Consider the following 14,971-nt stretch of genomic DNA (forward strand, 5'->3'; position numbering starts at 1 on the left):
TAATTGAGATCAGCAACCAAGAACTACCACCCATGGGGGAGAAACCTACTTTGTTCCACACCAGTCATCCACTACAAGCCTTTGATAATAGTAGGATTACAACACAGGTTACAAGTGGGCTCCTAGTGCTCCCGCTCTACAATGTACTTAAATGAATCTTTGGTGATTAATCTTTCCTTATATAGATGTACTGGACAAAACTGTTGCACAGCTCATGACATGAATTTGAAACGTTATCCTCTAACCTGTACATGAGAGACGATTAATAAACACACAACTCTTTGCTTTATTTTTGCAGGTATTTACACTATGCTATGGACGAGTCAAAGATCCCTGAGGATTATTCTAGGAGAGTTTTTGAACATGTTGTTCGCTATCCCAATGGTTGGCTTTTAGCGTGGAACTTCATACGAGCAAACTGGAAAATGTTTCAACCTCCGTAAGTAAACATGTTAGGAGCATATATTTCATCTGACCCCTTGTGAGATCATTTAAGTATAATCTGAAATAAATGCATCCAATATTTATCCTCCATTTATATTTAGAATCAATTAGTAATTGTATTATGTACCCCCATTGTATCAGGTACTATAACATTTAAGAGACACTTTGACACTTTTACATGGATAGGAAAGGTCTAGAGTAGTTATGGGCCAAGTGCAGGCAGGTGGGACTAGTGTAGATGGAGCAAGTTGAGCTAAACAGCCCTGTTTCCATGCTCAATGATTCTATGTTACAGATTTGCTATGGAATAAGAGATAATAGTAGTAGAAATTATGCTTTTATAATGAGTATTCTTCTATATTCTCTCCTCTCACTTTAATGGAAAATTATACTCTGGGTAAAGAATCAAAAAGTCTCTCTTCCACATTTGCAAGCAAATGCCGTCAATGACTGTGAGTAACTGCTGACTGCTCTCTGCATAACTGATTGCAGATTGGGACTTCTGTTTGGTGTGTGGAACTCCGTTTTCTATTGTAGGAAGGAACTGCAGATGCTGGTTTAAACCAAAGATAGACGTAAAAAACTGGAGTAAAACATAAGGGATAGACACAAAATGCTGGAGTAACTCAGCGGGACAGTCACCAATTCTGGACAGAAGGAATGAGTGACGTTTTGCTTATGGTGTGCACAGCCTCCCACGTTTCGGGTTGAGACCCTTCTTCAAGTCATTAGCAAATGTCAAGTCAAGTCAAGTCACTTTTATTTCTATAGCACATTTAAAAAACAACTCTTGTTAACCAAAGTGCTTTACATCAGTGCAGGTACTAACATTATACAAACAGTGGTACATAGATCATCAATACATACATAAATACATACATACAGCCCTCCCTCAGAGGACCTCAAGAAAGGCTTGAGAGTAAAAATAATTTTTAAGTCTCGACTTAAAAGAGTTGGTGGATGGGGCAGTTCTGATGGGAAGAGGGATGCTGTTCCATAATCTAGGAGCTGCAACCGCAAAAAGCGTGGTCGCCCCTGAGTTTATGCCTAGACCGCAGGATGGTCAGTAACCCCAAGTCGGCCGATCTGAGGGACCTGGAGGTGGTGTGGTGGGTTAGCAGATTTTTGATGTAAGTGGGGCAATTTTGTAAACATAAATAAGGAGAAATTTATTCGGAACCGCACAGGGAGCCATTGGACAGAGGCCAGAATCGGGGTGATGTAATCCCCTTTTCGGGTGCCCGTCAGGAGTCTCGCTGCGGCGTTTTGCAGGCAGAACAGGGAAGATTGGCTGATGCCAGTATAAAGGGAGTTGCACTAATCGAGGCGGGAGGAGATAAATGATTGGATGATCTTTTCAAGGTTGTCAAATTGGAGGAATTGTTTTATTTCAGCTATCGTCCGAAGCTGGAAGAAGCAAGCTTTTACCACAGCATTGACTTGTTTGTCAAATTTCAATGCTGAGTCAAATATCACGCCAAGGTTTTTGACGTGAGGTTTGAGTAATGGGGTAAGGTTTCCAAGGCCGCCTGCTATCATTTTGATTGAGTCCGAGGGGCCGAGTAGGATGACCTCAAATTTACTCTCGTGGTCTGAATTCAGAGATGTGATCTGAAGTAGGGTCTCGACCCGAAACCTCACCCATTCCTCTCTCCAGAGATGCTGCCTGTCCCGCTGAGTTACTGCTGCATTTGGTAGTGAGTAGATTGTGATAGTTTGCACAATTCTACCTATTGTCTCCAGCTTGGGAGCATGATACTGCTGTCGGTCACCAGCACTTGTACTGGGGAATCTGCTAAGTTGGACAGTGCAGAAACAGTTGTCTTTGTTTTCAATGCAAACAATCAGCTGCAAGGAGCTGAATTATTGTTTAGTCAGTTAAAAAGTTTAAAACATAGTTGTAGTTCATATAAATATTTCAAGTGTGAGGTTTCTGACATAACTAACACGTAATTTTTTTTGGTAATAATCAATTTTCCAGTATTTTTGAAATTGTTTTAATGCTTCTGAATGTCACAAACATTCAAAATCAGTTGCCAGAAGTAATGGTGCTGACATTTTTGCAGCTATTTTTTATGAGGGTGAATCATTTCCTGACCCCATTGCCATTTTTGTCAGCAGCAAATGGGCAAGCACTCTACAGACTGCAACACGTGGTTTCGGGGCCATATATGTAGATGTTGAAATGAAAATAATAATAATAATAATAATAATAATATCTTTTATTGTCATTGCACATCAGTGCAACGAGATTTAGTATGCAGCTTCCAACCGATGTAAAAGAAAAGTAAAATAAATAAATAAGCTGTGTGACGTGACCATCCGAGGGAGACAGTCCAGGGGGGATGGGGGGCACTCAGCAGGGCCGGTTCAGAGCCGCTATAGCTCTGGGAATAAAGCTGTTTCTGAGTCTGGAGGTTCGGGCGTAGAAGGCCTTGTAACGTCTGCCGGAGGGAAGTAGTTCGAACAGTCAATTACAAGGGTGAGCAGTCCATTACAAGGGTGTACAAGTTAGGTTTGCCTGGATAGTAAAAATAAACTGTTGGAAGAACCCCTGATAACGATGTTCACTGCATTGTGTTGGGATGGCAACCTTGCTGCCTATGGTACCTATGACACGTGCCCTTCATCCCTTGGGGTATGCTCCACGGCTATACCCTCAGCCTCGGCGTCAAATTTACACTGACCTGGCATGCTCTACTCCTCCATGAGGGAGACATTAAGCAGCCCTGTTACAAGGGGCACCTGGCGCGGCATAGAGCAATAGGCCAGCGCTGCCATAGACTCGGCGTCAGATACATACAAACCTGGCGGCTTCCATCCCTTGGGGTATGCTGTTCTGCAATACCTCCAACTTCAGGGTCAGAACAAAACTGCCCCGGTAAGCTCACCTCCTCCATGAGGGAGATATTATGCAGCCCTTCTACAGGTGCTGCTGCCATAAATTAAGCAGCCCTATTACAAGGCGCTGCTTGCGCAGCCTCTCCCATAGGCCGGCACTGTCATAGATTCGGCATCCCCATTAAGCAGCCCTGTTACAAGGCGCTGCTAGTGCGGGCTCTCCAATATGCCCAACACTGCCAATAGACTCGGCATCCCCTTGAAGCAGCCCTGTCCAAGGAGCTGCTGGCGCGGACTCTGCCATAGTCCCGCACTAACACAACTCCTGCTGTTGGAGTGTATCTAGATGGAGCCTCCAAATTTTCTCATTACCGGAAGGGAACCCTCCCGGCACCAGGGCTGACCATTTTGGTCGGTTTACTCCATATCTTGGGGACCTCTGCGGTCTGGGCACCACATTGCTGCTGGATTTCCCCTCCCTGGGAATCCCAGCATCCATATGTATTACCAGAGGGAAAACCCCTACCGGCACCAGGGCTGACCATTGCGGGCCATTTAACAACTATCCTGGGGACCCCTGCGGTCTGAGAGCCGCATTACTACTGGATTCCCCCTACCCGGGAACCCCAGCATCTATATGTATATCGGGGGAAAACCCTCCCGACACCCGGTCTGCTGGCTGTCCCCTCCCCGGGAACCCCAGCATCTGTATGTATATCGGAGGGAAATCCTCCCGGCACCCGGTCTACTGGAGGTCCCCTCCCCGGGAATCCCAGCGTGTACCTGCCTATCGGAGGTAAACCCTCCCAGCACCCGGAGCGCCTGAAAGTCACTGACCACCCCGTCAGCGACCGACCTCGCAAAACCCGTCATTCCCCAGCTATCCATTTCCGCGGCGAGAACCGGGGTTTCCCCACAGTCCATAGCTGGTTCCCTCATCGGCCCTCGTGAATCATCCGGCAGGAAGCCTCTGGAACAAGAGGTTCCTGCAAGGAAACAAAACAGGTAAGAAATACAAACTTACCTGAAGTTTAAACGTACCCGCTGGAGAAGCTCTGCTGCTCCAACCGGTCGCCTGCACCAATGCGTCTGACGTAATGACGCACGTGCGGCTGTACGGGGTTCTTCACTTAGTCACTCACATGACACCGAAGTAAAATGGGACTCCAGGATAGTGTGTTGCCATGCTGGTGCCAGGGTTCAGGATGTCTTGAAGCAGGTTCAGAACATTCCCAAGAGGACACAAAATTAATCCCGTATACGAATAGACCATCATATCATAATAGTATTATTTCTGATCATTCACCATTGACTTTTATACTTAAAATTGAGGGAATGCCGGGTATAAAACCTTTTTGGAGATTCAACGCACACATATTAAATAACCCGCAGGGCTATGAGTATATAAAAGAACAAACTAATTTTTTTTCGAAATTAATGACACGCTGGGTATCTATTATGGGAAACCTTCAAGGCATATATTCGCGGTGTCATAATCTCTTACCAAAGTTTTCAAAATAAGGAAAATAAAAGAGAACTTCAGCGGATAGAACAGGAAATAAAATTACTAGAACTGGACAATGCAACGGACCCAACCATAGATAAACATAATAAGATAACTTTATTGAAATATAAAATCAATAGAATACTATCGGCAAGAGTAATAAGATTATTCCAAATTACAAAACAAGCACACTTTGAATTTGGGGATAAGGCACATAAATTACTTGTGAGGCAACTGAAGCAACAATAAAAGGAAAAAACTATCACTAAAATTAAATCGGATAAGGGTGAGTTTCTAACACTGCCAAAGGATATTAATAAGAGGTTTGCCCAATTTTATCATAATTTATATACATCTAAAATAAATACAGATGTTAGTAAAATTACAAATTTTTTAGATAATTGTAATCTCCCAAAATTGGATAGTTTAGAACAAGAGCAATTAGGAGCACGGATTACTAGTGAAGAAATAAAACAAATAATAAACTCACTGAAAAATGGGAAGACCCCAGGACCAGATGGTTTTAGTAATGAATTTTATAAAAGATTTCAGGAGTCAATTGTTCCAAGATTATTCAATTTATACATGCAGGCTTATACCGAAAATAAACTACCAGAAACCCTAGCAGAAGCAACAATAACGCTTATACCAAAAAATGATAAAGATTTAGATGAACCGGGTTCTTATAGAGCTATTTCACTTCTAAATACGGATCAGAAAATTTTAGCAAAGATTCTAGCTAGAAGACTAAATAATTATATTAACAATTTAATAAATACGGATCAAACGGGATTTATACCCAAAAGACAATCATTTAATAATTTGAGAAGGCTTTTCAATATAATGTACTCTCACAATGAGGACAATGAAGATATCTCAGTTGTTAGGCTGGATGCAGAGAAGGCATTTGATCAAGTAGAATGGCAGTATTTATACAAGGTACTCCAAAAATTTAATACGGGAGAGAATTTTATTAGATGGGTTAAACTACTTTACGATAGACCTACGGCAAGAATATTAACTAACAATATGCTATCTCCAAAATTTTACTTATCAAGGGGTAATAGGCAAGGTTGTGCCTTATCACCATTGCTATTTGCCCTTATGATAGAACCGCTGGCCGAAAGGATTAGAAATCACTCGAATATTCACGGATATAACACTAAGGACTCAAAGAATAAAATTTCATTATACGCTGATGATATCCTTTTATATATTACCAATACACAACGAGTATACCCACATTATTAACATTAATTGAGGAATTCGGCTCTTTTTCAGGATATAGAATAAATTGGAATAAAGGCGAAATTATGTCTTTAAAACCACAGGATTCGAGACACTTACTAAAATTCCCCTTCAAAATTGCACCAGAAAAATTCAAGTATCTGGGTATTCAAATTACGAGAAGACACAAATCATTATTTAGTGCCAATTTTATGCCACTATTAAATAAACTGAATGATATGATTAAATTTTGGAAAACGCTCCCGCTCTCATTGATAGGTAGAATTAACGCTATAAAAATGACTTTCTTACCACAATTAATATATTTGTTTCAAGCGATCCTAATATATATTCCAAAATACTTTTTCAAAAAACTAGATTCTACTATCACTAATTTTATATGGGATTACAGAGCACACAGAATTCAACGAAAGCATTTGTGTAAACCTAAAGAAGTTGGGGGTTTATCATTACCTAACTTTATGTATTACTACTGGGCAGTGCATATTAAGAACATAATGTACTGGTTGGATAGTTCCACTCAGCAGTTGGAGTGGATAAGAATGGAGAAAGAGGAGTGCTATCCGCACGATATAGGAACAATCTTGCTCTCACCGATAAAATTGAATAGTATAATATATAAGAAGAACCCAATTATTCACAATACAGGTGCACAACCTTTTATCCGAAAGCCTTGGGACCAGACACTTTTCGTAATTCAGAATTTGTCGGTCTTCGGAATGGAAATTTTTTAGCGTAGATTTTAATGGCTGGCTCAGTGGTAGAGTGCTCGGCTCATATCCGCAAGGTCGCGAGTTTGCGCCTTGATCCTGGCAGTTACTCGATCGCGAGTTTGAGTCTTCAATGTCGTTTTTTCTTGCAGAATAAATGTTTGTATGAAATACAGTGTAGGAGAAGTGTACTGACTGTGTGGGCAGAACTTTGGAAGTGATTGCCCACCAGTCTAAAAAGCCGCTGTGTCTCCCTGTCCCTGGGATAGCAGGGGGCGATCAAACAGCACAATACCCTCCTCCCCCTCCAACTCCAGAGGAATCCACTCCCCGATGGGCCGCTACCAAAGATCATAGAGGAGCTCCTCTATGATCTTTGGCCGCTACAGCGACAAGTGGCAGTTCGCCCACAGCCCGAGCTGCGCCCCCTCATCCGCCACCCCAAGAACAAGACGTACCTTGCACACCATCAGCTTCTGCCCCTACGTGTTCCTCTGGAGTTGGAGCGGGGCTGGGCTGGAGTTGCTGCTGGCTGTGGGTCTCTGGGATCTCCGTGCTTGCAGTGGGCCTGGGGGTCGGTGGGAGCTGTGGACCTACGGACCTACCTCCGTGGAGCTAGCCAGCTTCGGAGCGTGGAGAGTTGCGGGGGCGAGCTGCTGCGACCCGACTCCGGTGGATGGTGACACCGGGAGCTCGCGGGTCTCCGGTGGGAGACTGCTTTGCGGGGCACCGGCAGCGGCGACTTCTCCCGCCCGAATTACGGGGTTGAGAGCAAACATCATAGAGGTTGAGAGTGACCTGGAGGGGGGCCTTACAACGCCCGGCGCGGCTGTAAATTGCCGCGGACTTGCTAGCGCCCGCCGGGGGCTCCAACATCAAGACCGGGGCAGGGCCCTACATCTCCCGGCGTGGCTTTGAGTGGCCGCTCCCCGATGGGCCCCTACGACGCCCCGAGCTGCGCCCCGTCATCCGCAACCCAGGTTCCTCTGTAGTTGGAGCGGGGCTGGGCTGGGCTGCTGTTGGCTGTGGGTCTCTGGGATCTCCGTGCTTGCGGTGGGCCTGGTGGTCGGTGTCCAATTGGTCCTGGCACGGTCCTGCTGCAATCGCCGACGTGAAGACAGTGCAAAGCCCCCGCGCCGGTGCAATGGGCGGGGAGCTGGAGAGGGGAGGGAAGGGGTCACACACATGGCCGGGAAGCAGAGGGGTGTAGGTGGGGTGAAACTGAAGCGAGCGACAATCTGCTGCTGCCTGCCCCGCTGAGTTAAAAAGTTCCCACGCAAGACTCACGAAACACTGTATATCGTGAATCTACCGTGGGAACTTTTTAATTCAGCGGGCAGGCAGCAGCATATTGTCAATTATTAACCCTCCCGCGCAATATACCCTCATCTTCTCTTTTATGAATGGGGATTTAGTTCCCCTTTCTTCGAGGACCGACCGGAGGTTCCGCTGTCACCTCTGCGGGCCGCCCTCGGTGAACGTTTTCAAGGACCTTTCTTCAAGGACCGAAAAAATGGCCGCTATTCGGAGGTTTTCGTTATTTGGATCTTCGGATAAAAGGTTGTGCACCTGTACAATAAGAATTTGGAAACAAATAAAAGTATCCTTGAAATTAAATAATCTATCAGTACTAACCCCACTAGTGAACAATCCCGCATTCAAACCATCTCTCATCGACAAAACATATCAACAATGGGATAGACTGGGGATTAGGAAAGTAGGGGATATGTATGAATTGGGCAAACTGTTATCATTTCAACATTTAAAATTAAAATTTAAACTGAAGGATAATCAATATTTTAAATATATACAGATATGTGACTTTATGAAGAAATATATACATAGATTTCAAACTATATTTTTAGACCCTTTAGAAGAAGCAATGAATGTTAAGGCTGATTCACAAAAACTAATATCATACTTTTATAATAATATATTAAATAGAGAATTACCCTCAACAGAAGCACTAAGAGAAGATTGGGAACATGAGCAAATGATAAAGATCTCGAAGGATAGATGGGAAAAGTATCTGATGAACACACATAATTGTTCTATTAATGCAAGGCATCATTTAATTCAATTCAAATTATTACATAGACTATATTATTCAAAAACGAGGTTGAATAAATTTTATCCAAACGTCTCTCCCAGATGCGATAAATGTTTGTTTCAAAACGCTAATATAACACATTCTTTTGTAGGATGTACAAAGTTGAATAAATTTTGGAGCGATATATTTGATATATTTACAAAGCTTTTTAAGTCCACAATAGAACCTAAAACGGAATGGATTATATTTGGAATAATAGTAGAAGATATCAATTTAAATAAAGACCAAAACGTTTTTTTTAATTATGGGCTAATAATTGGAAAGAAATTGATACTTAAATTTTGGAAAAATACAGCCATACCAACTGTTAAAATGTGGATTAGGAATATGATGGACATAGCACGCCTTGAAGAAATGAGACTCCGACTAATAGATAAATATGACCAATTCTTAAGGAGTTGGTCTCCTTTCATCGACTTTTTGGAATCATGTGATGCAGCGGTACCGTAAAGATTGCTGATTTCAGTTCATGCCGCGGATAGATCTACCTCTCCGACTAAAGATTTGAAAATGTCTCTTTTAAGGGGCCTTCTCTCCTGTTTCTACTTTCTACTTTTTCTTTTTTTTTTTATATACACACTTCACATTTTTCTATTCTCTACCATCTATTTTTCCTCTTTTTCCCCTTTCTATTGTTTTCTTTTTCTTGTCTTACTTCCCTTCTCAAAACATAAAAGTAGAGGTTGTACATAGAATGGATTACGGTATGACATAGTTGGCACCTAAAATTAGGTTCCACTGTACTGTTTTGTACTGTATTAACTTCTAATAAAATAAACAAAAAAACAAAAACAAAAAAAGAAATACAAACTTACCTGAAGTTTAAACTTACCCGCTGGAGAAGCTCTGCTGCTCCAACCGGTCGCCTGCACCAATGCGTCTGACGTAATGACGCACGTGCGACTGTACGGGGTTCTTCACTTAGTCACTCACATGACTCCGAAGTAAAATGGGACTCCAGGATAGTGTGTTGCCATGCAAGTGCCAGGGTTCAGGATGTCTTGAAGCAGGTTCAGAACATTCCCAAGGGGGAGGGGGGAGCAGCCAAAGGTCATTGTGCACATTTGCACAAATAACATAGATAACAGGGAAGAGGTCCTACAAAATGAGTACAGGGAGTTAGGCTAAAGATAAAAAATTTGACCTAGAGGGTAGTAATCTCAATATTACTCCCGTGCTAGTGAGGGTAGGAGGCGGAAGATAGGACAGATGAATGTGCTGCTGAGGAGTTGGTGCAGGGGGCAGAGATTTTGATAGAGGACCATTGGAACATCTGAGAAACATAGAAAATAGGTGCAGGAATAGGCCATTCGGCCCTTCAATATGATCATGGCTGATCATCCAACTCAGCATCCTGTACGTGCTTTCTCTCCATACCCTCTGACCCCTTTAGCCACAAGGGCCACATCTAACTCCCTCTTAAATATAGCCAATGAACTGGCCTCAACTACATTCTGTGGTAGAGAATTCCAGAGATTCACCACTCTCTGTGTAAATTTTTTTTTTCTCATCTCAGTCCAAAAAGATTTCCCCTTTATCCTTAAACTGTGACCCCTTGTTCTGGACTTCCCCAACATCGGAAACAATCTTCCTGCATCTAGCCTGTCCAACCCCTTAAGAATTTTGTACGTTTCTATAAGATCCACCCTCAATCTTCTAAATTCTAGCGAGTACAAGCCGAGTCTATCCAGTCTTTCTTCATATGAAAGTCCTGACATCCCAGGAGATCTTCTGGGGGAACAGGTAATCTGTACAAGGACTGATTGTGTCTGACTTGGAGGAGACCCAATATCTCAGCAGGCATGTTTACTGGGAGGGTTTAAACTAGATTGGCAGTGGGATGGGCTCCAATGTGATTGTGAGGCAGGTGGGAGGCTGGAACAGAAATTCAGTATACAAGATGGGCAAGCTGTGGCAGAGTGACGAAAGTCAGTTGGATTAAATTGCATTCATTTTAAGGTAGGCAGACAAACTCGTGATGTGGATAGATACGTGTGAACTGGGATATCATTGGCCATTACGGAAACCTAGCGTAAAGTGCAGGAGCCCCTGGCGCAGATATATGAATTATTGCTAGATATAGGCGAGGTGCCGGAAGACTGAATGAACGCTAATGTTGTGCCTCTGTTTAAGAAGGGCATCAACTGAGACCAGCTGCGTGCTGTTCTGGATTGCTTTTCACATAATCACTTTGCCAATATTCCCTCTATGCTGCCTTAAGAAATTATACTTTACATCAGCTTTGTGTGTTTTAAAGCAATTCCCAGTATACGAATGTACCTCGGCAAATGTAATCACATTTAGTGTAATTAATGAAGAAATGTGGATCAGAACATCCGTGGCACTGTCTGCTATCCTTCAAATAAAATATGGGAATTTGCAAATTTACCTGAACAGCAGTTTGGTCCCTTAGATTTCCATCTCTTGCAAAAGACTATACTGTGAGGAATACAACCTCTCAGTACGATACAGGAGCATGACTCTGCATTATTTACAAAAGACACTTGGTTTGAAGGCATAATCTTGTGATGCTGTTAATAAAATGGTGCCAACTGAGACAAGTTGATACTAATAATAATTTTCAGTTCATAGTGTAAATGTGTTTACTTTGAAAATACTTTTGTCCTTCTGTAGCAAAACAGAATATATTGAATTGGAAAATTTTATCTGGACACTATTTGATGGAGTTACATCTAATCTTCAAATCAAAGAGGTATGTGAATTTGATAGATAGATGCTGTATGACATAGTTGCAGAATAAGGGGGGGCTCTTTTAAAACTGAGATGAGGAAGAACTTCTTCACCCAGAGGGTGGTTAATTTATGGAATTCACTGCCCCAGGGAGCAGTGGAATCAGAAACTTTAAATATATTTAAGACTAAAATAGATGGTTTTTTAGCTGCCAAGGGGATAAGGGGCTACGGGGAGAGGGCAGGGATATGGACCTAGGTATGGTTAGTATAGTAAGACCTGAGTGATCTCCTGGACAAGTGTCGATCGCCTGGATTGGGGTCGGAGAGGAATTTCCCGGATTTTTTTCCCGAATTGGACCTGGGTTTTTATCCGGTTTTTTGCCTCCCCCAGGAGATCACGAGGTTCTTGGGGTGGAGAGGGGTGATAGCGGTATAAAGGGGAGGGTAGTGTCTTGTGTTCTGTGTCTTGTGTCTACTGTTTGTGGGTAAGTGTGTCTGTTTAGTGTTCAGCCATGAGCGAATGGCGGTGCGGGCTCGACGGACCTGGTGGTCTACTCTCGCACCTACTTTCTATGTTTCTATGTCTATGATTGCTATTTCAATACGTTGATATGTTTGAGCTGTAATCTCAATGATCTCAAAGATCCAAAATCCCAATGATCTCAGAGATCTAAACATAAATGCACAACTACAGATGGAAGGAACTAACTACATCGCGAACCATCATATCGGGAGTCTGGCACATAGGTCGGGTTAGGTTTATTATTGTCATGTGTACCGAGACACTCGATATACTTATAATAGTCTCATCTTGTATGTGTGGGTGTGTGCCTGTTTCCATATGTGTTTTTTTACCTTCGTCAAAACGCTACGTGCTAGCAGTTAAATATTTACATATTCAGACTCACATTTTTCCCCTCCACGCAGTAATCAGGTTCACTTAAGATTTCATCCTATATTTCACAAGTTATTGACGATTCAAGTTTTTTAAAACGGCAAAATCGGTTCTCATGCACAACCATTTTCCAGTTCTTTTCCACTGATGATGTCACAATGCCACCCAGTGGACCAATCACAATGGGCTCTCAAGCTGCCGAGTGCCACAATGACATCACAATGGGACGTTGCCAACGGTAACTGCAGCTTCTCACAGACAGCCTGTGTTCCAGGAGCTTCCAGTGATGTCCCACTAGTCACTGCCTGCCATTATGAAAAGGATCCGTTTACTCCTACTCTTTGCTTCCTGTCTGCTAGCCAGTTCTCTATCCACATCAATACTGTACCCCCAATACCGTGTGCTTTAAGTTTGTATACTAATCTCTTATGTGGGACCTTGTCGAAAGCCTTCTGGAAGTCCAGATATAACACATCCACTGGTTCTCCCTTATCCACTCTACTAGTTACATCCTCAAAAAATCTATAAGATTCGTCAGACATGATTTACCTTTCATAAATCCATGCTGACTTTGTCCAATGATTTCACCACTTTCCAAATGTGCTGCTATCCCATCTTTAATAACTGATTCTAGCAGTTTCCCCACTACCGATGTTAGACTAACTGGTCTGTAATTCCCCGTTTTCTCTCTCCCTCCCTTTTTAAAAAGTGGGGTTACATTAGCTACCCTCCAATCCTCAGGAATTACTCCAGAATCTAAAGAGTTTTGAAAAATTATCACTAATGAGTATTAGAAAGGCGCTATATAAATCCCATCCATTATTATTAATGCAACCACTATTTCTGGGGCTACTTCCGTAAGTACTCTGGGATGCAGCCTATCTGGCCCTGGGAAGGTAATGGCTCACTTATCTTCATTAATGATACAACTGCAGATGATAGTAGCATAATGAATTCTGAAGTGTATCGACATGTCTATCTGCTCAAGTTCAAATAAATGCCCCAAAACTCATTGGCCGGCGGTTTATGCTACAGCAAGACAATAATCCCAAACATACTGCTAAAGCAACAAAGGAGTTTTTCAAAGCTAAAAAATGGTAAATTCTTCAGTGGCCAAGTCAATCACCCGATCTGAACCCAATTTTACATGCCTTTTATATGCTGAAGAGAAAACTGAAAGGAACTAGCCCCCAAAACAAGCAATAAGCTAAAGATGGCTGCAATACATGCCTGGCAGAGCATCACCTGAGAAGACACTCACTAACTGGTGATATCCATGAATCGCAGACTTCAAGCAGTCATTGCATGCAAAGAATATTTAACAAAATACTAAACAAGACTACTTTCATTTACATAACATTGCTGTGTCCCAAACATTATAGTGCCCTGAAATGGGACTATGTATAAACACTGCTGTAATTTCAACATGGTGAAAACAAAATGTATACAAATGGCATTTATTAAAATTCTACAATGTATACTTTAACCACATGTGATTTTTACTATTACTAATCGCAAATTGTGAAGTACAGAGGCAAATAAATAAATGACGTGTCTTTGTCCCAAACATAATGGAGGGCACTGTATGCATTCTTACATACATGAAACCATTGAGAGAAGAGCAGTGTTATCAGTAGATATTTCATGCACGTTTGATATTTTTAAGCACTCTTACATGTAAGAGCAGTCACTAATGTACTATGAAACTCATTATGTATGGTTCCATGACTTGACTTATCCCTACCTTTATATTTTATAGCTTGAGCTATTTCTGAACAACACCGCTAAAGGTCATGAATGGTCAACATTACTTCGAGAAATCAATGAGGCCTTCCAACAGAAATTGAAATGGAAGGAGAAAAATAATTCTAAAATTTACAACTGGTTGACTAAAAATATAGGTTAAAGCCGGTTAAAGGAAAATGTTTTTAAAAAGTGCTCAAAAATTGAATACCCATCTTTTTTTTCACAATTCATTCTTACCTGCTTAGCTTACCCTCACATCTTGGGTTTAAAGGCTATGCCTTGACTTTCTTCCCACAAATAAATGTATTGAATCTTTCTATATTCCTGGGTATTTAATCATCACCCTAATTAATTATATATCAGGCTTTAATATTATTAATTCCATTCACATAATAGGACATTTCTCTCATTGCCACATTTTCAAAGAAAGTCTGCCCAATTTCTCAAACTCTTTTAATCTGAGCATGGTTTTTTCATTTTTATTCAACTGTTAACTTTGTAAAAGATATATATTCTTTGTACAGTTGTGGGGGGGAAAAAACTGCACACACATCTTAAGATTGAGTTAAACGAATGCTTAACAACAAAATGACCTCTTTCGAATGTATGCTCCTGTTCTGCTAATGTAACCTAGTATCTCAGTTTGCTTGTTGCACTTGTTGGTTTTTAGATTTTTCCACCGTAATCCCCAAATCTCTGCTAATCGAATTTATTCAAGGTAATCTAAGGTCTAGAAATTACTAAGGAAGATATTTGTGTACAATTGTTAAATATTGAGCC

General features: G+C 41.8%; 1 protein-coding gene across 1 annotated transcript in view; it reads left to right on the forward strand.

Annotated features, from left to right (window-relative positions):
• Positions 1-14,722, forward strand: part of LOC116970861 (aminopeptidase Q-like) — a 186,213-nt gene extending 171,491 nt beyond the window's left edge. The window contains exons 18-20 of the mRNA XM_033017459.1: positions 299-439; positions 11,492-11,570; positions 14,205-14,722. Coding sequence (XP_032873350.1) covers positions 299-439; positions 11,492-11,570; positions 14,205-14,351 — 367 coding nt within the window. The 3' untranslated portion in view covers positions 14,352-14,722. The remainder of the gene's footprint in view (positions 1-298; positions 440-11,491; positions 11,571-14,204) is intronic.
• Positions 14,723-14,971: the final 249 nt, after the last annotated feature.

The sequence above is a fragment of the Amblyraja radiata genome, chromosome 3, assembly GCF_010909765.2.
Source record: "Amblyraja radiata isolate CabotCenter1 chromosome 3, sAmbRad1.1.pri, whole genome shotgun sequence".
Lineage (NCBI taxonomy): Eukaryota > Metazoa > Chordata > Chondrichthyes > Rajiformes > Rajidae > Amblyraja > Amblyraja radiata.